The sequence below is a fragment of the Macrobrachium rosenbergii genome, chromosome 12, assembly GCF_040412425.1.
Source record: "Macrobrachium rosenbergii isolate ZJJX-2024 chromosome 12, ASM4041242v1, whole genome shotgun sequence".
Lineage (NCBI taxonomy): Eukaryota > Metazoa > Arthropoda > Malacostraca > Decapoda > Palaemonidae > Macrobrachium > Macrobrachium rosenbergii.
The window spans coordinates 65,251,331-65,277,819 of NC_089752.1; the positions used below are offsets into that span (position 1 = coordinate 65,251,331).

Below are 26,489 nucleotides of genomic sequence, written 5' to 3' on the forward strand. Positions count from 1 at the left end.
TCCGAAGACTTAAAAAAACTGTATCCTCACTTTCCTTGCCGAGGTTATGGAAATCACAAATTTCAAGAATATCTGCTGTGCTGTATATTCAGATATATGTGAAGTCAAATTCTCTAATTTATATAAACCAATTAAAGTTCATTGTAGGAAAATAAATGTAAAATTTGCAGTGATATTACTCTTAGTACTATAAATACTGAGGCAAAGTTACAAATGGCACGCTTAGACAGAATCTTACTTACCGCTACCATCTTTCGCTTTCGCTGGTCTCAGGGTTTTCGTGAATTCCTGCAGATAATCTTTCCCCTTTTTTGCAGCAGCACGAAGACCCTTCTGGGCTCTTTTTCTGGCTCCTGGAAGGGTCTTTGGTAACAGTAAAAGTGACCAGGCAATGATGAGGAGAGTGGTACCAATTACCAAATACCCTGTAAATAGACATGAAGGAAATCCTTATAAAAGTCAATTACAGTTCATAATTACATACAGACTTCTAACAGCTAATTACAGCCTTTAAAAGTAATATTTAACATAATGAAAGCCAAATTCTAATATTTGATAAACACAGTTTTTATTACATACATAAAAATGTTTCTACCCATTAAAATTAGTGAAAATAAAAACAATACAAAGACATTCTTTGCTTTCAAAGTTGAATAAGGACTTGTTTATCTTGTTTTTATCACTGTTGACATAAAAATATATATACATCTGGATGTAATTTTGGAGTGACTGAAAATCACATAGCTGTTCTGTATGGCTATAAGTGAAACCTACTCCAACAGGCACGAGTTCAACAATAGACTTAATTAATTTCATCTCGTTTCCTTACCTATCCACCAAGCGCCAATCCACCTAGGGTGGCTTGGAGATAAATTGGGAGGATTACTGGGGTTAACCCAGTATCCAAGCGCCAAGGCAGCCATCGAATACCCACAAACCGGACCCAGAATTCGCAGACTTCCAGATATTGCTAAAATGGATAAAAAGATCGTTAACTGTACACTGCACATAGAAAATCCATAAACAACTTTTTCTCCTGTTAAATAAATCATTCAGTCCAATAACCCTATCAGAGTTGATATTGCCAAGTCAAGATTAAACTGCACTCATTCTCTACAAATGATGCACAATTAATGTTAATAATCTAATTCTTTTAAAGAATTTTTCTTCTTTTACATGGAACCTCGAGTTAGATAACAGAACAAAACATATATTAGCAAACAGGATGGTCCCAAATTAAACTGGTTTAGATTATGACTGAGCGTTTGAGCTCTTATAGCTACTTTATCCTTTCAGGGCACCAGCGATTTATGTATCCTTATATCTCTTTCATTTTTTTGGGGGGAGGGGGGGAACATTGTCACCATACCAGGTATTCTCACCTTCTATTTCCTCTAATTTCCTTTCCTGATAGGCTAAACCACGGGTATTTGTTAACTGGCTGGTGGCTGGTTTAGATTAAGTTAGTCTTATCCCAGCAAAGGCCGTAACTAAAAGGGACCTGTAAGTGTGGCAAGCCATTAAAGAGGACCGAGACGTTTTTGTTGTTTAATAACAATCCTTACTTAATTTTCAGATTCCTTTTGTTCCTACACTGGACAGTAACTTCATTATCTTTTTATCTAGAGATGCTTTGTGAAGCCTAAGGAGATAATAATGCCTTCTGTGTGGTTTCATAACAGCTATCAAGCCACCATTTCTTTTATATAGCTGACTATGCAGCACACTGGTATACCACTGAGCTAGCAATTGTGAGGTCTGGGCTGTGATTCCAGCTTGTCATTCGCTTACTCAGCCCAGCTGGACATGAAAATTAGCACTTGACTGGACGCCACAAAAGGAAGAGGAAAGTGTTGGCCACCACACTCTACAATCAGCATACCAATAAGCATGTCTTTCTAAGCAACTTATCACCAATGTCATTCGAAGGTACGGGACTGACTTTTGTTCTGCCTTTGTTGAAATCAGTAACCCTCAGATTGTGCACTTCGGTAAATGTCTGTCTACCTCTACACACATGCGGAATTTCATTTGTTTTGGGTTTAACTAAATCTTACCATCCTCCATCTTTAAACTGGCAAGTTATCACTTCTTTTGGTATTAACTGAATCTTACAGCCTTCAGCCTTTCAAGAGATGGGTCAATCACTTCTCTTTGGATTGACTAAATCTTACAGACCTCAGTCTCTCAAGTGGCAAGCAATCATTTCTTTCAGTGGCAGCTACTTCTTACAATTCTCCATCTTCAAGAGTCAAGTCCGCTTCTTTTGGGGGCAACTGAATTTTCAAATTTTCAACCTTTCAAGAGGTAAACCAATCACTTCTCTCAGGATCAACTAAATCTTACAATCTTCCAACTTTCAAGAAGGGGGTCAATCATTCAGTATCTACTGAATCCTACAGTCCACGTTTTAAGGCACAGACCAATTAATTCCTTTAAGTTTAACTAAATTTTTCAGTCCTCCAGCTTTTGAGAGCCAAGTCAGTTACTTATTTCAGGGTCAACTAAATCTTACAATTAGTCGTCGTCCAAGAGGCAGGCAATCATTTCTTTCCAGGTCAACAACAGTATAGCTTCAAATTCACTTTCAAGAGAGAGGCCAGTTACTTTTTTTCAGGACCAACTACAATAAACCTTACGATCCTTCATATGTCAAGAGGTAGATCATGGCTCTCTAAATCTTTAAATCCTTTATTTTTCAAGCAGAGGGATAACCACTTTTTTCAAGGTCAACTAAACTTTGTATTACTCCATCTCTCAAAACGAAAGTCCTTTACGTCTTTCATGGGCAGCTAAATCTTACACTTCTTCATCTTTCAGAAGATGGGCTGATCACTTCTTTCAAGGTCAAGCCCATATTTCCATCAGCATTTTTATCAATAGGTCTGGGCTAGATAAGATATTAGCTAGTCTGTCCTGACGACCTCTGCTTCAAAGTCGTTAAGTTTTCTGTAAAAGAAAACTGTTGTGCCAGATTTGTCTGTTCGTCTGCACTTTACTCTTTCCTCACTTTTTGTGTCCGCCCTCAGATCTTAAAAACTACTGAGGCTAGAGGGCTGCAAATTGGTACGTTGATCACCCACCCTTCAATCATCAAACATACCAAATTGCAGTCCTCTAGCCTCAGTAATTTTGATTTGATTTAAGGTTAAATTTAGCCATAAACGTGCTTCTGGCAACGTTATAGGATAGGCCACCACCGGGCCGTGGTTAAAGTTTCATGGGCCGCGGCTCATACAGCATTACACCGAGGCCACCGAAAGATAGATCTATTTCTGGTGGCCTTGATTATACACTGTAGCGGTTGTACAGAAAACTCGATTGCGCCAAAGAAACTTCGGCGCATTTTTTACATGTTTGTATGATTTCCACAGTGCTTTCATTCTCCATTAAATTTACACTTTCACTAAATATGTTGCACAGCATTTACAGAATCTTCTAATACTCACTAGGGCTGCTTTTATCAATTAGTACAAGTGGGCAATAAAGACTTCCTCCTTGATGGTCTGAAGAGCCTTTCCAATAGCACAGTATTCATGGTATTAATGTAAGTCATGATAACCGAAAAGTTACGATTCCAGCATTGCTTACCAAGGAAAAGAGGTACCTTGTCTTTCGTCACAGCCTCATCTAAGTAAGAGTAGCCGATGGTGTAGTACAGCATTGAAGCAAATCCAGCCAACATCTAAAAGTGAACGAGTCAATAAGACCAAATAAAAAACATTTTACTTTGAAAAAGAAAATGAACACTAATTACAGTCTAACATTGTTGTAACAATACTTGTAAACACATGCAGCAAAAGTCTGATTTTGCAATAAAATATTTATTATAAACTGAAAACTTGTTTAACAGCAAAAGAGAAATGATAGGCTTTGATCTCAAATCATTCAACCTTCATTACATGAGCAACCTACCTGAGCTGCTAAAAGTACTGTAACCACTGTGTACTGTTCTGTACCGATATGACTCGATTCTTCATTACAAGACAAAGATGAGGATGAATTAGAAGAATCACACAATAAGCCATCTGCAATATCAGAAAAGGGTGTACGACGTACATGAGTGGTATTTCATGGAATCAACACATTTTGAGGAAGAGCAATTTCATCTCTAATCAGTATTCACAATGAGACAAAAGATCTAAACAGAGTAACACTGTCTAAAATATAGATGAAATAATATAATTCTTCTCAACTAATTTTTGTGTCATCTATGACTGTACATTACATACAAAATTGGCACTACTTCTAGGGAATTGTTTTTCACAAAACCGAACGACCACTGCAATAAGACCGTCATGAATGTGCATATAGTTTGATGATAAATATCTTGAAGCCCCAGGTTATTTTTTGAAAGGTAACCAGTCCTAACAGAGTAAAGGGCAATGTGGGCACTAACTTTAAAAAATAAAGGTAGTTGCAGGGAAAAGCCAAATGTCTCTGGAGAGAACCACGCAGATTACACATGGCCAGGGAAATCATGGTCTAAAATTATGTCCCTGAAGCATAAATGCAGAAACAGAACTTCTAAATTTCACCCAGCTAGCAGCAAGAAACTAATTTTTTTTTTTTTTTTTGTGGGGAGAGGGACGTAGGTACACATTAACAGTATTATTTTAAAACCGTGGCCAATTACCAAGCTGAAATAAAAGGGCAGATTCTAGACAGTGAGCCAGACGCAAAAGGCTCAAAAGGAACTCACGGTTTTTGCTCTTTACTGCAGAGACCAACTTAGATGACTGCTGGGTGTTATGTGAAGACACATGGTCCCCTTCTCCGAAGATGAAATGAGGGGTGGCTGCCAAACAACAGCCAATAGTTGCTCCCAGCATCCCTACTGCTAGCCAGCGAGGACGGTGGCCCTTTCCAGCCAAGTACGTGATATGAACTGACAACAGGAGTTGCACCAAGTCATTGCCAGTTGTGGTGAATCCTGTCATAAGAGATTAAAATCAGTAAACTACGTAGTATCTAAAAAAGATTTCTTAAAGTTATTGGACCTAACTTATCCTGACATGGGGTGCCCAGGCAAGGTCACTTAGCTTTAAGCACAACTCTCTGAAGCAGATCATAAACAGCAGAAACAACAGTCCTTAACCCCCACTATGATATTTATTTACCTGACACTTTGCTAGGAAGACTGAAGCGTTTCTCTACTGTTGAAAGCGTGGCATTGCTATATGTGTAGAACATGCCTTGAACCAGGGCCACAATGCTGGAGATGAACAAGTATGTAACAGGTCGTGCTAATTTCTGAAGGTAGCTACTTCTCAGTTTACCTAATCCACACCTGAAAGTGCAAAGAGGACAAAATGTACGTGTGTATATGTATATGTATATGTATATGTATATATATATATATATATATATATATATATATATATATATATATATATATATATATATATATATATATATATATATGGAAATTAACATATGGGAACGTGTTTCACAGAAATAAATTTCTGACTCACATTTGGACCAAACCCCGGTCTTTCAAGTGAGAATCCAGGGCGTTAGCAATTTAACTGCACAGGCCATTACAGAAGTTGGAACCAGGGTATTACGTACCCGAGGTCTTTCCTGGGCAGGCACAACCCTAAGATACCAACAAATTTTACCCAACTTCCCGACCCAGCAGCGAGTGCGGATGAATTGCTAATGCCCTGAACTCTCATATACCTGTATATATATATATATATATATATATATATATATATATATATATATATATATATATATATATATATATATATATATATATATATATATAAAAGAGTACAGAAAGTACAGAGAATACAGTGTGTGATTAGTTGATGATTATCATATTTATGTTTACCAATTACTTAGTAGGTTTGATGAGCATCAATGTGACGCCAATACAGTTCGCACCAGGCTTTTAAGGAATTCCGCATGATTCATAGTATTGATTTTTGGAAGGAGGCTGCTAGGTTCAAGCCCATGTTCACGGAGGGTCACTGCGTTTTTTATATTCACTGGTGGATATCTTCCAAGTAATGCTGTATCTTAATGCTGTTGACTTTACAAAGTAGTGAACGTTTTATTTTGTGTACTATAGAAGTGCACAGTATCATAACGTTATTTTACATGTTTCGTTTTAATGGCAGAACCATAGTAATGCCCTTTGTTACACCAGGCCTAAAGAAGGCGACACTTAATGGGAAAACAAAGGTTGAGAGGAAAATCCAAAACATTGTACCCTTTAACACCAGGAAACTACAGAAGGCGCGTGTTCGGCATGAGAAGAAATGCTCTCATAGAAATCAAATGTAAACTAATTTTGGAGTCCAAAATGTACATTACCACACTAATCCCCCCAATAATAACACAATGCTTAGAAACTTGACACAGCCTTTAGGAATCTGGCATGGGCGTCAGTGGATCACAGTGAGACTCGAAAAACCAACTGAGTCAGGGTAAAATTGATAAATATTATATGGATATTCAATTTCTAATGAATCTTTACAACTTCATAGCAGTCATTCAGGTGTATAACTAACCGGAAATATACAGTATGTTGCTATTATAGATGAAGTTGTCTCAAGTCAGCCCGAACTCCTGATCCTGTCCCCTAGCACCAACAAACCCACTACTACTCATATTTACTACGTAAAATTCATTACTTAAATCTTGGAATGTTCATTTCACTTTACTTCAGAGCTTTGGAATTTTCCTACTTCTGTTTTCCTCTCTTATCTTCCATTGCTCTATTTCTTGCGGGCCTAGACAAGAAAAGGGCAGTAGGTTACCGGTCACGTCGGCGTCTATGTGAAATATCTTTCTTTAATCTTGAATTTGGACAACTGAAGATTCACTTATTAATATACGATCTCAGCCACGGTATTGTACGCATGATTAAAATTTGCGCCAAAACTTAGCAATCCAGTGTTAGCTGCAACGGGTCACTGTAAGACAGGACAATACCCAGCAGAGGAAATGCGAAGGATGTATTAGGAACCAAAGTTTTACTGATATTTTGTCAGAATAAACATCAGCAGAAACAAATGTTATTTTCTTATAAAAAGCTGACGCTACAAATCGAAAGAAATACATATAAGAAAAAACATGTAATGAAAACATGGAATCAAGGAGACTGATTGATAAATTGATTTTGTATTTGAAACCAGTGTCCTCTTCCTGGTCACCGGCGCTCTCTAAGTTACCTGACAAAACTCATCACCACAATATACCAGAATCACGGAAAAAAAACAAAGGCAACAATTACAACAATAAGAGAGAGAGAGAGAGATTTAAGTAAAAAAGAATATTAGTTAGTGATAACGGCACGCAATTCTCTCAAGAAAACCGCATATCGTTTATGAAAAATATGTGACATAATTGTTGTCATTTTCGGACAAAAATATTTGTTGTGGGTTTTGTAACGGAACGTCTGACGAAAACATCTCGTGACTTTCCATAAATTAACTGCCAAGGCAAAGCTCAGGGTCTTCTCCCCCACAAAGAGAAAAAACAAGATTATTTTTTTATATCAAATTGAAAATGGCTTCTCTTGGACACTTCCCAAAAGTGCCAATTCAGCACGCGTGACAAGCCATGTAAGAACTTTTACCAGGAAAACTCCCTCTTTTAATGGGAATGGTAATTTTATGTCCATATTTGGCCCAGGCCCGAATAAAACAAGAAGAATAGATAAGGAAAAGAAGAGTGGAGCATAAATCCCAAGGACAGATAGTTGAGTTAAGGAAAACGAGATAGTAAGGGAGATCCAGAGTTTGACGACAGCACAGAACAAATAGTCACGGAACCGGGAAATCCAGACCACAGATCTCTACTGTACACGAAACGTGAGAAATTTCTTATTAATATCTTACGTACAGTAGTACCCCAGTGAGGTGAATATTACCACATAGAGGCCGTCTCGTTTTAAAGGTATACATTATGACGGGGTAATGAACACTTGTATCTGATATTCTCTCTCTCTCTCTCTCTCTCTCTCTCTCTCTCTGTAGGAGAGTAGTGCCGTGATTGCACCTTATGCGGTGCACTGTAATATTACTTGAGGTTCTCTCCAGTGTCCCTTCGGCCCCTAGCTGCAAGCCTTTTCATTCTCTTTACTACACCTCCATTCATATTCTCTTTCTCCCATCTTACTTTCCACCCTCCTAACAACTGTTTCAACATTATTTTCAGCGCTGAATGAGCTTATAGTCCCCAGCGCTTGGTCCACTCTCTCTCTCTCTCTCTCTCTCTCTCTCTCTCTCTCTCTCTCTCTCTCTCTATATATATATATATATATATATATATATATATATATATATATATATATATATATATATTATGTGTGTGTGTGTGTGTGTGTGTGTGTGACAGGGATCCTGGGTATCGAGAGTGTGCACGTTTTTCTACGACACTTGGCAATAATTGTAAAGTCCTTTGAGCACATTTCCATTAATCTGAGAGGAGCCGACGACGGCTGACATTCGAGACTGTAAAAGGGTTCCTGTGAAAGAGCGATCTTGCGGCGAGCGTACAATTAGTTAATGGCAATGAATTAAGAAGTGGTTCGTCAATAGCAGCAATTAGAAATGCTCAGACATTACTGGCCTGTGAGAAGCTGTAACCTTCGAACAACGTTTGGCGGTGATTAGAGAAATGCTTAGTTGTTGACCTCACTGACCCGTGAGAAGGAGTGTTTGCAATCTTAAAGGTGAACCAACTGCAGCAATTCGTCAGCAGTCGGATCGAGGGCGACTGGGTATGTATATGCATGATAAATATACCTGTATGAAGCAAGAATATGTGTACTGAATGGCAAAACTGTCTCATCACGCACAGTATGACGTGTTTGTGATGTCACGCACTTTTAATCGTGCTTAAAAGAGAGAGACTCGGGGTGAAAGGGCAGAGAGTACGGCGAGGATTTATAGCATCGCTCTCTCTCAAAAATGGTGAAAACTCCCGTAGACTTCAGTGCACGCTCGTAAAAACGACTTGAGAGAGACTCGGGGTGAAAGGGCAGAGAGTACGGCGAGGATTTATAGCATCGCTCTCTCTCAAAAATGGGGAAAACTCCCGTAGACTTCAGTGCACGCTCGTAAAAACTAGACTTGAGCAAAAGCAAGATCCCGTAGCAGCTACTTGGGTGGAAAAGTGTAAAACCTTACGTGATAACACAGAACTGTAACTTCATTCTTATTCTTCATTTGCCCAACACTCCTTCTAAGTGAAAGCGACCTTAGTGTTCCTGAGGAAGTGACTTCGACATAAGACTTTGAAGAAAGCCCACACACCACTCGTTCATTGCAACCTTAGAATGTCAACTCTTATAATACTACAGTGCAACAGGGTCAGCACAAATTCTGGTGGAAGTGGAGGGATGCTTTCTGCTACAAGATACTGTCTACTACAAGAAGTGAGTTTACTTAGAGGTGGCATACTGGTGGGTCTTAATACATCAAACCATGAATGAAGAATTTACGTGATTGCCTTCAAGTTATTATGACTACAAAGAGACTCGTGGTGATGAACTTCGAGCTTTGCCTTTGAGATATAAATAGTTATTATCCAATCATTAACGACACTACTAAAGAATCGCCCTGATACGCGAATTACCTAAGAGACAGAGATGGAGAAGAAAGTGCCTATATTGTGGGGAGATTTTTCTCAAGAGAAAGGAGCCCAATAAACAAGAAAGGAAGAAATGACGTGACCATACGCAAGAATTGAAGAGTGCTTAGAAGAACAGGAAAGGAAGACAACGACGTAACTCACAAGATAACAACGTGACTCTGCTCAGGAACCAACAGTAGTTGAGAACCAGTTGGACTCGATAAAAGTAAGAATATAAGACAGGTACACACAACTGCACACCTTCAAATATTTATGAATTAAGTCAAAATCAATACCAGACTTTGTTATTACTTATGGAACAAATGTACTTCACCTAAATTAGTTGAAATAACACAAACTTACGTTTTCTTTTCTATAAGTATACCCTTTTATTTGTTGAACATTGCTAACTATTTTACTATTATCATTATTATTATTCAGTAAATGAAACCTGTTTGTATGGAACAAGACCACAGAGGCCACTGACTTGAAATTCAAGCTTCCAAAGAATATGGTGATCATTAGGAAGAAGTAAGAGGAAGTAAAGTGAAATACAAAAAGAAGAGAGCCCACTTATTAAAAAAATAAATTAATAAATAGATAAATAAATAAAATGTATAAATAAATAAAATGTATCAAAATACAAGAAGAATAGTATTAGGGTAGTAATGGGTTGCATTTTCGCTTGAACTTCTGAAGTTCCACAGTCGAATGGTTTGGGAATAAAGGACCTCTGGAACTGAGAAGTTCGACAGCGAGACACATTTACAATATATTGGTGCTGCTGTTCAGCGAATCTGGTTGCTCTCGGCAGATAAAGGGAATCAGGGATCAACTGTGAAGGTGAAAGATCTCTGCTGAAATACAACTTATGAAAAAGTGACAAACAAGGGAGCATCCGTCGATGGTCCAAGTCATAACTGCTACCATTAGGAAATAGAAACCTACCACCACGAACCATGCTATCTAAAAGAGATAAATCTCTGGCAGAAGCAGACATCCACACTGGAGAACAGTATTCTGGTAAAGAGAATACAAATGACCTAAAACAGGTTGCACTGATTTTTTCACCGTTATATGAGGCCTTACGAACAATACCTAACTTTTGTACGGCATTAGCTGAAACTTTCAATAGATGTTTCTCAAAAGTTAGATTTGAGTCAAAAGTTACACCTAGAATAGTTAAAGCCTCAGATTCATTCAGGAAAGTTCCATCCACCTGAAGGGGAGGATAGGGTGGGAAATCTGTACGAGATCTGCTAATCAATAGCTTTCGTCTTACTAGAGTTCAGCCTCACACCCCACTGACTACACCACTCCCTGATCCGGTTCATATCCCAATTGAGGCTGAAGGCAGCTTCATTTGTGATTTACTAAATCTGGAGCAGCACTAAAACCTATTTGAATTACTCTGCACTCAAAACCCTTACGAAGGTTCCCTTGCAAATGGCATGTCAAGTCTAAAAGAGCATCGCAGGTACCTAACTGATTCCTATATGCATATTGACTATCAGCTAACAATCCTTTAGATTCCACATACTTATATACTGGCTTAAAAATGAGTTTTTCAGCAACTTATTTTTAAGCCACTTTATGAGTGCTAACCAGTTGTGATGAATTTAATTTGCGATATCTAAGTTTATCTTTTTTTATTGTATTTTATTTTAAAATTTGTTTATTTTCTTGGTAGAACTGAATTTTCATTTCCATTGCCAACAGAATATTTTTTGTGTATGTTGTGGTAACTTAACTCTTCTATCGATGTCTTTTGACTAAATCGGATCTACTGATTTGCTAATAGCTATTTGAAAATTCTTTTTATGCTGAAATGTAATACCCAAAGAATAAGTATTTTAAACCCATTAGTTACAAGAAGCCAAACCCATAAGTTAACTATGGCAGGAAACACTCAAAATACTGTGGTTACACATAGGCCAGGACAAATTCAACCCAGCATAATTAAATTCTGAGGGAGGAAAGACGGTGGAGATGCGTGTTACTCAGAGACATGGATCGAACAGGTCGACACTCATTTAAGGTCGATAACATGGAATGACAAATATAAAATAAATGAGGCGAAGACATTTATAGACCTGTCTTCAAGCGATAGAGGTTCATACTTCCATTCCGACGCCTATCGAAGGCTTGAGATGTGGGAAACATTGAAAGAATACTTCAGGAGAATTTACTCACTGGTAGGAGAGACAGATCCAGTAATTAGTCTGGCAAAATTGATGCAGACTTGGAAAATAGATAATAGAAATTACCTCAAAATGAACCCACAAATATACAACTGCCTCGATGAGTGGGGGAATTTAATTTCTACCTCACCTTGGACACCAAGTACAGTAAAGAACTGCAAAAACCTCATCAGGCTGTGCTTTTGGGAACATTACCATCTAACGTGTTAGAAAAGATGACTCACGTGTGGAAGATGGTATATAAACCACTGGCTACCATAGGTCAAGAAAGAAAGGCAGATAACAGACAAACCCGATCCAGGACACCCACCAGAGTCAGCAAAGAAATGCCAAAGCATCTGAACAGGGAAAATATTCTGGTGTCATTTATTTGAACTGCCAGAAAAGCAGGCACTATGCAAGTTGATTGCCGTGGTCCGGCATACTGTACCTATCACAGAAAAACGGGACACAATGACCGGGATTGCAAGAGAGGAAAATGGTAACTAGTCTCCTCAGCCCCAAAGAAACAAAAATATGAACTCAAACATTACAATGAACCTGGTATACGATCAAGACCAGACAATTAACCACTCATTAAGAAATAGATCAGTATATTTTCCCCAGACCATGGCAATGGATATGCCTACCTAGTCGAAGACAGGAAGGAATAAATATCGGATCCCTCACAGATAAGCTCTCAAATAATCAATAAACTTCCAAATAATCAATGTTGATGAAATGCACACAGAAGAGGACTCCGATTACCTGAGTATTCTTTGACACAGGATCGACAAAGAATATAATGAGCAGTAAAGTTTAAAAAGAATATTTTTCTCACATAAATTTAAAGCCTGTGGCGGACTATACAATCACAGATATTCATGGAAATAACATAAGAATGCTGGGACAAACTGATTTTCCGTTTCAAATGTAAATATCTTATATAAGGAAAAGATCGCAATTGTAGGAGTGAATATGTTTGCTCATTTATTGATTGGTTACCCAACTATGGCCCCGGAAGGAATCACCATTGGCTCTCCAAAAGAGCAGCTTATTATAAGATAAGGGTCGTCTGACTTCCAGAATTCCCATCTGTAGACTAATTAGGGTGAAAAAGACCCAACGGCAACTATTATTAAAGGACATCCTGAAGAGAAAAGAATCAGAAAAAGATTATCAATTGACCCTAAGAGTGTCCACCAAATTACCACATTTTTGGAATCTAATAAAGACATATTTAAAATTGGGAAGATCTGAGACATTTAAAATTGGGAAGATCTGAGACTAAAATCAAGGGAAAGTATTTGGATAGACTGCAATGTGAATCCTATATTCTAAGAGGAGGAATTAATAACAAGTACATCCGGCTTGCACAAAGACAGACATATTCAAGTCATGGAGAAGGAAACCTAAGTAAGCCTATAGCAGACCAATGGAGAAAGTGAAATTTCAGCCTATGAATCAGGCATAAGTAAAATGAAAATATATTTTCATCTGAAGGAGATACAAGATAAGTATGCAAGGGAGGAACTTATAGAACTATTGAGCGAATACAGAGATACAGTATAGTTGCTATAGAAGGGGATACTTTAAGAAACACAGATATCATTTCACATCGGATTGACATGCCACCCAACACTCAGATCCATTTCTATTACTACTTATGGAGAGGCTCGACCGCAAAAGGAGATTTTTGAAAGGGAAGTCCAGAAAATGAAAAATAAAAATATAATTGAACCTTCTAAATCACATTGGTCTTTCCCTCTTTTGTTGGTGCCTAAGAAGGACAAGTCTTACAGAGTTGTGGTAGACTTTGTAGACTTTAGGAAATTAAATAAGGTCACAGTTATAGATCTTTATTCAATGCCGTTTATGAGAGATCTCATCACGTCCATAGATCCAAACGATACTTGACCACAATAGATCTACACCAGGGATTCTTACAAATTCCCTTAAATCAAGCAAGCACAGAATAAACTACTTTTTCAACTAGTAACAGTAGATATCAATACTTGAGAATGACATCTGGTCTTAAGTCTAGCCCAGCAACTTTTGTCCCATTAATGAATATCGTGTTGGATGGATTAAAGGGAAAAGGAGTCCACTGTTCCACTGATGATTTGATAATCGCCACCAACACTATAGAGGAACACATAAAAGACTCGTCAGAGAAGCGTTGAAGAGACTTAGGAAACCAAATTTGAAGTTAAAATTGAAGAAATGTTTTTTTCCTCTGGACAAGAATTGAATAAGGACACACTAAGTGAAAGAGGTGTTGAAATATGCAACTTAAAGGTGACGGTCATCAAGGAATTTTCCAGGTCTCAGTGTAAGTAGGATGTGAAATCATTTATAAGATTAGCAGGTTTCTATCGTACGTTCATTGGAACTTTGCAACCATATCTGCTCCATTAACGAATCTGAACGGAAGACAAGCCAACAAGAAGCTTTTGAAGTACTGAAGGAGAGGTTATCAAACCCTCTCATTTTGTCCTTTCCAGATTTCACTAAGGAATTCTTCCTAGCAACAGACGCAAGTTCCACCGGAATAGGATCTTGCCTTAAGCAAAAAACAGGTAACAATTATCAAGCTATCGCTAATTACAGTAGAAAGCTGAAGCCTACAGAAGTTAACTACTCAGTAACTGATAAAGAATCCTTAGCAGTTATAGACTCCCTGAAGCACTTCAGATATATTTTATTTAGTTACAAGATAACAGCCCTCACTGATCACACAGCTGTCATAGAGATGCCGAAGAATCAAAATTTCTCTGGGCGCAGAGCAAGGTGGTTCATGGCTGCCAAAGATTATAAAATAGAATTAAAGTATGTACTGGGTAAGGCAAATAAGGTTGCAGATGCATTATCAAGATATGCTTCTCAAGATGACAGCATAAGCTGATTGACAAAGAATCACAATTTAATGTAGCCATGAATGGGCCATTTGTGATGCAATATACGGAAGAACTACCAAGGGCATACTCTGTGAAGAAACAAAGACAAGATGATGATTTGAAAGAATTTATAAAGTATGCGGAAAATGAGATACCACTAGTACCTCAGCTAGAAAGGGTTTTAAGTAAGAAGATTGAATGCCCGTTGGATGAATTATGAACTTTATATGGAGTATTGTGTTAGCTGACATAGAGTGTCAGTCATTTTTAAACATTTCACAAAATAGTAGCTAAGAAGAATGTGCCAAAACCTTTACAATGCAAAGTCACTGGCATCATGCATGATAATCCAGTAAGAGCTCACCCAAGTCAAGATGAAGCAATAACACAGATTAAAAAACATTTTCACCATGAAGGGCTCTATCAGGATGTCAACAGATATATAAATGGTTACAAGGAAAGAGCAAGTAAGGAAGTACTCTTAGGAAAATAACCTATACCACAGACCCCATTTGAGAGAGTGGCAATAGCTTTATTCATCAATCCACACACCACAAGTAGGGGAAATAAAACATACTAGTATGTACTGATGCACTTACCAGATATACCGAGTTGATACTATAATGATGCACAAGTAAGAGACAGGTTCAAGGTGTTCTAATTTATTGACACAAAATCTCTGGCAGGTCAAGAACTCTTGCGAGCGGAAAAGTAGAATTTGACATCAGAGGAAAACAGAGGGACGTCTATATACAGTCAGATGTGTTTTCTCACACCTGAAGAATGGTTAGCAATTCTATATTCAAATTAGGAAGAGGTTTCAAATACATATGGTTAGAAAGCTTGCAATGCCTTACATAAATTAGTAATTACAGTTCTGACAAGGACATAAAGTATCTTCCGAAAAATGCATAAAAGATTGCTTGAATCAGGAGTGCTGGATCTGTGCTTCCTGAGAGTCTCAGTGCATCATTTAGATTTTTGTTTTGAAGTGAGGATGGCCTGAGGGTCCCGGCAACAGCTCTGGACCTCACAGTACTCCCTCCTCGAGAGTAAGCCTAGGGGAGTGGGTCATAGTCTGGGATATATGCTGGTTTCAATCTGTCAGTGGAGACCCAAGTGATTTTCCTGTCCACTGTAAGCTGATACGCTTTCTCTCTCTGAGTTGTAGTATGCAGTGTGGTCCCAAGAAGGTTTATATGCATCTATTTATATGAATGCATACTTTGCTGTTTTAAGGTCTTCGGGGGCGTATTTTTATCTTGCTACGTCATATGTTGTTTTCACCGGCATGATGTTTTCCAATGCTCTACGGACATCTGGAAGAGTCATGGGCTCTGTCATATCTTGAAAAACGTCTGCCGGTATTGTCAACACTTGGCCGTAGAGTGCTTCTGCTGGTGATGCGTTGAATGCTGCGTACAGGGCTGTCTTAATCCCAGCAAGACCCACGGTAATTCCTTTCTCCATCTCCCGCTTTGATATCTGGCAGCGAATGCTGATTTGAGGGATCGGTGCAGCCGCTCCACCATGCCATTCGTTTCTGGGTTGTATACTGTTGTGTGAATGAGTTTTGTCCTGAGGCTGGCAGCATGGGAGCTCCACAAGGCGGAGGTGAAGTTAGCTCCTCTGCCACTTGTTATGTACTGCAGTACCACGTGCCTGCTGACCCAATCTATTAGTGCTTTCACACAACTCTGCTGTCTGCTGCCTTACTGGTATTGCTTCTGGCTATCTGGTGTTCCTGTTGATGATCGTGAAGAGATACCTGTACCCCTCAGAGAGGGGCAGGGGTCCCACAGTGTCGACGTGGATGTGGGCCAGTCGTTGCTGTGTTGTCTGGAATACTCCTATCCGCATTTCCATGTGCCTTGTTATTTTTTATGTCTGGCACAGGAGGCATTCTCTTGCCCACTTTTTGATGTCTGCTTTCATTCTCCACCAGATGTACCACTCCGACAAGGTTTGGACAGTGGATCTGCCTGATGAGTGGGACAGGTTGTGAGCAAGGTTGAAGGCTTTCTTTCTTAACCCTAATGGTAGGTATGGGCGAGGGTGTCCGGTACTCATCTCGCAGGCAATAGTCATCTCTCCATCATTGACAGACGGGTCACTCCAAGTAAGGGCGGGTTGATCCCGCTGAAGTTGCTGTAGGTCCATGCCATCCTTCTGAGCCAACGCTATTTTGGGATATGATATCCCGATCTGAATGTTGTTGGAAGAGCCCTTTAAGTATCTGATGGTGCAAGAATGTTCTGCTATCGACAATAGGTGATGCTGCTGTCTTGCTGACCACCAGTCTCTGCTTTTGGTGAAGGCAAGTACCATGAATTGTCATCCCTCTAGCATGTGTTGGGAGTGGTGGATGGGCTCTGTGGACTGCCAGTAACTTTCGGTTGAACATGGAATACTTTTGTTCTGCTAGAGATACCTTCTTGCTGAAGAATGCCAACGGGCGACGACCATCGTCTGTGTCTCATTTGAGTACCTTGCCCATCGCCGTGCTACTCGTGTCTGTCATTAGGGTGAAGGACCTATGGGGTAAAGGAAAGATTAGTGTGGCAGCAGAGGTGATTATTTTTTTAGCTAGTGTGAAGGCTTTATCTTGTTTTTCTTACCAACATAGTTTTCTAGGTTTTCCTTTTAAACATGCATATATTGGGGCCATTATTTCAGAAAGGTAGTATGAAATGGTGGTAATAGTTAATCATTCCCATGAATTCTTGGACTGCTTTGATTGTTGTTTGTTTTGGGAAGTCAGTGATTACTTGGACCTTCGTCGGGAGGGGGGCTTGACACCACTGGGGCTTATTTGGTGACCCAGGAATTCCACTGGTTTTGCTCATTCGCATTTATCTTTTTGAAATAAAAGTCCATTTTCTTTAAGTATTTGCAGGATCCACCTGACATCTCTCATCTGTTTGATGTTGGGGCTGAATATCAGTATGTCATTGACGTAGATGACACAGAAGGGTAGGTTCCCCAGGATTCTGTCCATCAGACATTGGAAGGTCAAACTTGAGTTCTAAAGGTCGAAGCAGCTGTAGTTGAAGGTGTATGTGCCAAAGGGGTGATAATGGCCATTTTTTATATGTCCTCTTTTGCAACAGAGACTTGGAAGTATCCCTTCAACAGGTTGATCTTCGTAAATATTTTGGTGCCCTCCATCTGGTTGGTTATGTCAGCAATGTTTGGCAGTGGGTACCTGTCAAGTACTATCTTGATGTTGAGTCTCTGGTAGTCACCCCAGGGTCGCCATGTGCCATCAGGTTTTGGTACCTTGTGTAGGGGAGATGCCCAGGGGCTGGAGGCTTTTTGGCATATTCCTGCCTGTTCCATGTCCTGGAAGGCTTGTTTGGCGTGGCCAAGTTTTTCTAGGGCCAAACATCTAAAATGAGCATGCACTGGGGGACCTTCAGTGACTATGTGGTGCTGGGTGTGGTGCTTTGCAGGTTTGGTCAGGTCATGCTGCAGGTCATCCTTAAATATCTCCGGGAATTCGTATAGGAGGCAACTTATCTCTGGTGCTGGAGCCCGTGTGAGTGTGGCTAAAGGGAAGGGTCTTGTGATCAGCTGCTGTTTCACTATACCTACCAGCATGTCGTGGAATTTTAGGAAGTCTGGTCCTAAGAGTGCAACTGTTATGTCTGCTGTGACTAACATCCACTTGTATTGCTTCCTGCCGAACAACACTTTCATAGTCCTTTTCCTGTATATTTTCAGCAGGGCTCCACTGGCCGTGGATATCTGTAGGGTGCTGGGGGTTGGATTGAGACGTTTGTGCAGGTTGGCTGGCATGAACGATTTGAATGCATTGGTGTAGACCAGGAACTCTGTATTTGATGTTTCGTCTAAGATGAAAAAATACGTTGAGTCTTTTTGTCTGTACCTGGAAGAAAGACAGCGGAAAGCAGGCACGGTGCCTCTTATGAGGCAACCAGTCTGCCCACCACTGATGTTTATTTTGTTGGGTCGCTACTGCGACCATTTTGCACATTTTTTGACATGCGGCAATCATTTTCACATTTTCGGGTTTCGCTCCCGAACCTCCAATGGTAGAAACAAATGCCCTTGGGATGATCTTCTGTTTTGGGCTTGTATTTTGGTTTGTTTTTCCACCTCAAGCTCCAGTAGTGGTGTATGGGGCAGCAGGGCCCTCTGGATTGCTGTCCGCCTCTGTGTCAGTCTGCCGCTGTGGCTGTGGGCCGACTGCTGCTACGGTTGCTTGTGTAGCTCCGTCAACTTATGGGCCAGGTGGACTGCATCGACTGTCTTCAGGAAATTGTTGAGGTCCATGACTGATGCGTTGGGGATGGCCAAGACTGTTTGGTGGGGTAATTTTGTACGTAGGACCTCTCTCACAAGGTCCAGCGTGGTTTCAGGGCAGCCGTCTATGACTAAGATTGTAATTAGCCGCTGTAGTTGCTTGTAGACTTGCAACAGCCACTGGTCTCCTATTGCTGCCCCTACATTGTCTAGGAATTTCCTAGCTCTGAGGGTAGGCGGCATGATTAAGGAAGACCTTAGTTGGGCCTTCAGCGTTTCGTAGGTGACAGTTGCCTTTTGGTCAGCAAGCCATTCTGCGATCTGCTTGACGACGTCGTCTGGCAGGAACTCGAGGACGCCGTTGGCTTTGCAGGATGAAGAGACCTTCGACCTGAAAATTGGTCTCTTGCTCTGAAGAACCAGGCCACTGGGTTGTGGGTTGTGAAGGGCGATAGGCGGATGTTTGCTGCTGCAGCATTGTTGCTGGGTGGGCTGATGCTGGTGGTGGTGGCGTCGGTCATCTTCAGGATCACCAGTATAACGAGGTACAAGTGAGAGACAAGTTCAAGGTATTCTAACTTATCGACACAAAATCTCTGACAGGTCACGAACTCGTGTGCAGAAAAGTAGAATCTGACATTAGAGGAAAACAGAGGGAAGTCTATATACCGTCAGATGTTTTCTCACACCTAAAGAATGGTTAACAGTTCTATATACAAATTAGGAAGAGGTTTCAAATTAGAAAGCTTGCAATGCCTTACATACATTAAAAATTACAGTTTTGACAAGAACAAATGTATCTTCTGAAAAATGCATAAAAGATCGCTTGAATCAGAAGCGCTGGATCTGTGTTTCCTGAGAGTTTCGGTGCGTCATGTAGATTATTGTTTTAAAACGAGGATGGCCTGAGGGCCCCAGCGATAGCTCTGGACCTCACACTACCATTAACTGATAAGAGTGCTAGAGACTGTGCTGCTGCTCTCTTTGACAAGGTATTCTGCCATTATTCTGCTCCACAGCTGATAATCTCAGACAATGGCTTAGAAGTCAACGATGCTATGATTAAAAAATTTGTAATACATTCAAGGTAGAGAAGGTAAACATACAACCATATCATCCCGCAAGTAACTGACTGGTGAAACGTAATGGCAGAAAAGTATTAGACACTCTGAGACATACAGTTGGGCAAGATCCCAATTGGGATATCAACTTACCTTTACTACAAATGTCATTAAATGAGCGTTATCATACACGTATTCAAGCAACCCCTATGAAAGCTTTAGTGGGATATGAACCAAGACTACCTTATGAATGGTTGAATTAACCAAGAACCTCCATGAAGCACAGAAGGCTATGATAGCAAAACACCAAGAAGGATTGAAACCAAAGGATTACAAGATTGGACATGGGGTATACATAACAAGAGAAGTGAGAAGTGGAATAAACTATAAGCTAGCAACAAGGTTTACAGGCCCATACATAGTAAGAGAAATCCAAGAAACTAAACTGAAGGTAAGAGAAACGAGTAATTCAGATCCTTCTGCATGTGCAGACGCATTCAAAGAATTTTGGATACATAAGGACAAAGTTAAAACAACTCAAGAAGCTACTAATATGGAAGAAATTGATAAATACAATCAAGAAGACTTGCAAAACAATATAAAATCTAATATGGAAGAAACTGATAAATACAATCAAGAAGACTTGCAAAACAATATAAAATCTAAGAACAAGAAGAGTTAGATTCCAGTTAATTACTTTATGTTATTATTTATTGTCCATTAATATTCCCAATATTTGATTTATTTATTGCTGTATTTACCTTATTTGGTTGACTTGGTAGTAAATCATTTTTTTTTATCTCCGCTGCCTTTCTTACTTTAACCAGTTGGTTTTGCAGCAGCAAAAATTCTGGAGTTAAGGGGTGCACCAACTTCAGAATATTTTTCATTCAACTGATATGGGAATATTTTGGATCACCTAACTAATAAACGTGAAGAAAATTCTGAAATCAAATTACTGTTTCAGGTAATTTAAAAGATGGTGGAAGCTAAATTGAAGTTTAACAAGCTTCCTATTTTTTCCCATTGAGCTAACTCACTTTATCCTTTCCTTAAAGCTACCATTACTAATGAAGGCTTGCTTATCAGGAGGACATTGGACAGCGGATGAAATCGACAGTTTAATCCTTAAACCTCTTTTCAAACAGGTGCTCCAGGAAACACGAAGACCAGACGAATCGCAAAACAGGAGTTAATGAGGCCAAAAACCACTAGGGAATTGTTTATTTTCCCTCCTTCTTAAGAAACGGTCACCTGCTGGTCCATCAGAGACTTAATGCCACACCTACATATGCTTTGTATATATACTCCTCCTGTAACATTTCATCTGTCAATATTTTACCAGTGAACAGGGGCACAGAAGGAAGTGCTCGAAATATATGGTTGCAACGTTCAAATAGTTTTTATGGGTCTTCTTATATTCATATATATATATATATATATATATATATATATATATATATATATATATATATATATATATATATATATAGTATAAAAACATGTTTTACATCGACATTTTCGAAAGGTCATTTGACACTCAACACTAAAGATTTTGGTTAGGTACATAGTTTCAGGAGAAGCAAAGCTTTATGTAGGAGGGTTCTAGAAGTACTTTTAAGCAGTTCATAAAACAATTGTAAGGAACTAAACTAGGCTCAAGTACTTTGCGCAAGCAAGGAGAAAAGACAAGACTGAAAAAACATTTTCGGGGAGGGTTTCGAATGTGTTAAGAAATAGTTTTCAAAACAAGTCCCCATTATTGTAGATTATATTAGAAAACCTTAACCACTGCAATATATATATATATATATATATATATATATATATATATATATATATATATATATATATATATATATATATATATATATATATATATATATCATAGTGCATATATGTACACGTGTGGGTATGTGTATGTGTGTGTGTGTATACAGCTAAAATCTAAAGAAAATCTAAATCTACATTTTCCTTTACTAACATATTCAATTTGACTTTTACTCACATTGTGTCTTCAATGGGACCTAAGATTTCTTCTTCCATTCCACAGGAGAGGAACTCCTCTTCACATGTCTCTTGCGAAGGGGCATTTGTTGCATGCTCGTGCCTGGCCGCAGCAAGGCTGCGGGTGACCATCTGAGGATGAAGAGGCTGTCCTTGACCATAGTCACCTTGGAAATTCACGCTGCATTCTCCCTTCAGTTCTTCTTCTGCCTGACACGTTAGCTCGACGTTGTCATCAATAGGAGTCATCTGAAAATTGAAAAGATCAGCTTATTTTTACTTACTTTCTTTTCCTTCTTATTCGGCCTGTCGAGAATTTTCCTTGATTTTTATACCAGTTTGTGCCCGTTGTTCTGGGTAAGGATACGAAGTCCACTGACTATGGCTTTGAAACAGCATACAGGGTGGTAGCTACACCAAACACGAGTACATTTTCTAATTTTATTACAAAAATGAACTCCAGCACAAAAACACACACCCAAGCTCTATAATACTACATCAATAGGAAAATTACAAGCAAATTTACAATGATTTTATATTAATCCATAATATAGCTGGGTTTACAATCAAGAACTCTGAACAAGAAGCAAAGGACGAATTCTGGAACACGTGGGGCGGCAATCAAGATGCAAAAAACCTACGTTAAATTTGTTATAAATCACTGATATCGCTTTTTAATCGAGCCTAGAATTTTGTCTACTGGGCTCACCAACGCTGTGCTACTTCGCAACATATTTCAATTCAGCACAAAAGCTGAGGTGGGCTTCAATTAAATCAGATTAGAATTACTATAATTACCTAAGTCTCGTGGTCAACCTAGCAGGTGGCCGCCCAGGAAAGACAAAAAAGACACGTCTAAATTTTATGAGTGCTACAAGATGAGTAAATGGAGGGCACTTCGGCGTCACCAAAGAGTGTCCTTTTCAGAAATTTCAAGTTTTTAACTACGCTCTTATAAGCAAATTTCTTAGCTCCAAAATTCTAATTAATCAAAAGTGCAAAGTACACTATATTCCTCGACAATAAAAGACATGTAACAAAAGAAATAGCAATTTCGTTTCAAAACAGTTCTCCACATCAGTGATTACTCTCCATGTACTCATTACGTCTTATTTGCTAGTTCTACTGATCTCTAAACTGACTAGATAGGAGGTTTTGTCAGAAAACTCCCTGCAGAAGATTTTGTCGACATCCTCCAAGCCAGAGGTATATCACAGCCAGCGACAATGTTCGGGTCTGACTTGCGCTCCAACTGCGATTGGAAGCCTCACATTCGAAGTTGGCTCGCAGCACAAACATGGTACTGGACACTAATTGCGTGCCTTGCAGTGGCATAACACAGCGCACAAAAACAATAAGAATGTGAACAAATCACATAATGGTGCTCCTCTCTCTTTCGGCAGCATGGAGAATAAACATCCTATCCTAACCATAAGGGTCCCTGGACTTTCTCATAGTCCCACATCGTTCCTCCTCAAGGAATAAATGTTCTTACAAAACACAATACTATAGTTTGCCCTCAGGGAGCCAATGTCCCATTTTCTCTCGATGGGATAGAGACACTTTTCTTTTGTGTCTACCCTGAGTTCTGTCTACATCCACTATATTCTGTCTTTTGCTACTATCTTCGCCCACTGTCTCTGAATCATTATTAATTAGTTCGTGATTGTCAATATTCACTGCCATACTTTCACTATCATGCATGTTACTGTTAGTCCCACTTTCAACAATTACGAGTTTCAGTATCGTTGTTCGCTTCACTTGACATAGTACCACAGTTATGGTCTTCATGTCTGTCATTTATTTCCAATGTGATAACGTGTTTAATCAGCACGAAACATTCTTCACCTTCCCTTCACACATGACTTTCGCAGATCGAATGACATCATCCTCTCCAAGGTAGAGTTGTATAATTCTTCCAAGAGGCCAGAATTTACGACAGTGGTCAATTTTTTTCACTAAGATAATGCCATCGCACCTGAGTGAAGTAGGCACACCAGGGCCAAAATCGTTATGTTGGCATAGAGCCTGTACTGTAAGTATTTGGTGCTCCAATGTAACCAAAAGGCACGCAGAGCATCAACTAGTTTGAAGTATTCAGCTCGAATCTTCTTCGTTGTGTAGGTATCAGACATACTTTCATTCAGAGCTGTGGCAGGCAGCAACTGGATGGTCCTACCTCGTAGGAGATGCTACAGACTGAGAACCTCATCCTCGTGGGGGTCACCACAATAAGTAAGAAGGCGGCTCTTGACAACACACTCCGCCTCTTTAACTAGTGTTCTTGCCTGTTCCTCGTTGAACAAGGCTCTATCGAGTGAGACTGCCTGGGCACGCTTCATCATCCCAATTAGTCTCTCAAACATTCCACCCTTCCAAGGCGAACGTGAAGTTTGGAAATACCATCGTATTCCTCTTTCTCTCATAAATGACTGAGTCACGTCCTCATCACAGACTTGAAAGTGGAGTGGTTATCTGAACATATAATTCCTGGGGTGCCATGACAGTTGGCAAATCTATGAAGACACAGGATAAAGGTGGTAGCACTGAGGTTAGTCACCAGATCCAGGTAGACAGCATGAGTGCTGAGACACGTAATTAGGAGGATGTATGCCTGACCCTCCTGGATGTTGATTAAACCCGCATGGTCAAGTCCTACGATGTGAAACGGAGTCATCAGAGTCACACAACGGCTCGGTAGCTGGGGTTAAGGAGGTCACGACAACGGAGCTCTGAGCGTCCACTTACACTCTACACATTTAACCAGCATTCTCACCATGGGCGTCCAACACACTTGTCTGAAAAGTGAGATAAATGTATTAACACCTAAGGTCTGCCCTGCATGACATCACATCCGCAAGATTCTTCCTGGTGGGAACATACTGCAAGTCAAATCCATACTCCTGTAGAATAAAAGATGCTTCCCATGCCCTTTTGGCTATGAATGTGTTCTTGTTTTCAATTTTACTACCCACCCATGCAATAGCTACTTTACTATCTCCACAGATCGTTACTTTACTAAATTTAAAGATTTGGCTTAGATACTTGGCTAATCTGGCCCTGACGAGTAAAGCCATCAGCTCTAATCATGGGATCGTGAGCACGTGTTTCTTATGAGGGGAAATTCCAAGTTTTGCTGTTAAAAGATTGGTCTACCCATTGATGTTTCTAGTGTAAGCTACTCCCCTATAAGCTTGCATGGAAGCATCACAAAAAACATGTAATGCTGAATTCTCTGAAACTGCTCCCCCTTTGAACTTTAACCTGTAAGAGGTTACATACCTGTAATTGACGTTTACTACCTCAGGTTACAAAAAATTTAAATTTATTTTTTTGGCTTAATCAATGCCAAATGGTTCCAAACGAAAGTAAATGGCAATTAAAAGGCACACAACCCATGTTTAAAGGCCCAAAATCAAACGTTTGCATTAGGGGCACATCCCCCAGCTGGCTGCTGAGACATAATCCTCACAGTGTTGTTGTCCATTTTCACTTTTCTAGTTCTAATCCATTTTATTTTACTACTAGCCCATCCCCTGAGTGGCATGTGAGAGTGTTCCAAAATTGCTCTGACTTGAACTGGATCTTGAATAATAGTCTGATCTATGTAAGTTTGGATCACATTGGAATATTGCTGATGGTACACGGGTCACGACTGAAAGGAGCTTCTAATGATTTCATGTGAGCAATTGCAACCTTATGGTTGGTAGTCAGCCTCTCACAATCATGGAACAGCAGACTGACCTGGTAAGCGTAACCTCGCAAGGTTTGTTTAACACTGCTCACAAAACATTGCATTGCAGCGTGGTGTACAACAGTGAATTGCTCATCGGGCTGAATGCCCAGCGTGTCTGATCTCCACCACTCATCAGCATGCTTAGTCTCTTGAATTCTATACACACGCATAAAGTTCTTGCGGCAGACGTATCAATGTCCTGTCTAGCCCATTCTGGCAGTCTCCCATTAGGGGATACGCCATTAGGTGTTGCAAATAAGCTGATACTGTCACACTTTCCATACACAAAATAATTTAAATAATCGGCACCAATCAAAATATGTACATTTTCAAGTGAGCCACTTTCTACCTCCTGATCAGCAAGTATGTAACCTTTCTGCTGCAAATGCTCTCTTACATTCATCAGACTGATGTTGTGAATGGGTGTGTTTACTTTATCATGAACCAACAACCATAACCTCAGGACTCGTTGGCCAATTCTCAGCCAGCAGGCTACCAAGTAAAACTCCCCCTCCATCACGTCAGTTGCAAATATTCAATGCAACCTTTTTGACGATGGGGAGGTCCGATTCAGCAGCCAAACGGCTAACAAATAAAGCTCCTTTGCCTTCCAGTGTCGAAAAATACTTGAGTCACACATTCTTTATTAGTATTACCACGAATGGTAGCTGAAGCAGTAGGCAATAAAGTAGGTGGCATGTCCATGCTACTAGGAGAATTCAATGGTCTATTATTAACAGTTGGCTTGTCT

General features: G+C 39.7%; 1 protein-coding gene across 4 annotated transcripts in view; it reads right to left on the reverse strand.

The window, feature by feature from the left end:
• LOC136843704 (solute carrier organic anion transporter family member 74D-like) overlaps positions 1–26,489 on the reverse strand; it is a 165,224-nt gene that overhangs the window by 103,770 nt on the left and 34,965 nt on the right. For all 4 annotated transcript variants that reach the window (XR_010854652.1, XM_067112290.1, XM_067112291.1 and 1 more), the window contains 7 exons: positions 22,004–22,251; positions 5,121–5,290; positions 4,703–4,933; positions 3,916–4,028; positions 3,592–3,685; positions 830–970; positions 243–425 (listed from right to left, as the gene is read on the reverse strand). Coding sequence is in view for 3 of the 4 variants with exons in the window: in XM_067112290.1 (XP_066968391.1) it covers positions 243–425; positions 830–970; positions 3,592–3,685; positions 3,916–4,028; positions 4,703–4,933; positions 5,121–5,290; positions 22,004–22,251 (1,180 nt within the window). In the remaining variant the exon portion in view is untranslated. The remainder of the gene's footprint in view (positions 1–242; positions 426–829; positions 971–3,591; positions 3,686–3,915; positions 4,029–4,702; positions 4,934–5,120; positions 5,291–22,003; positions 22,252–26,489) is intronic.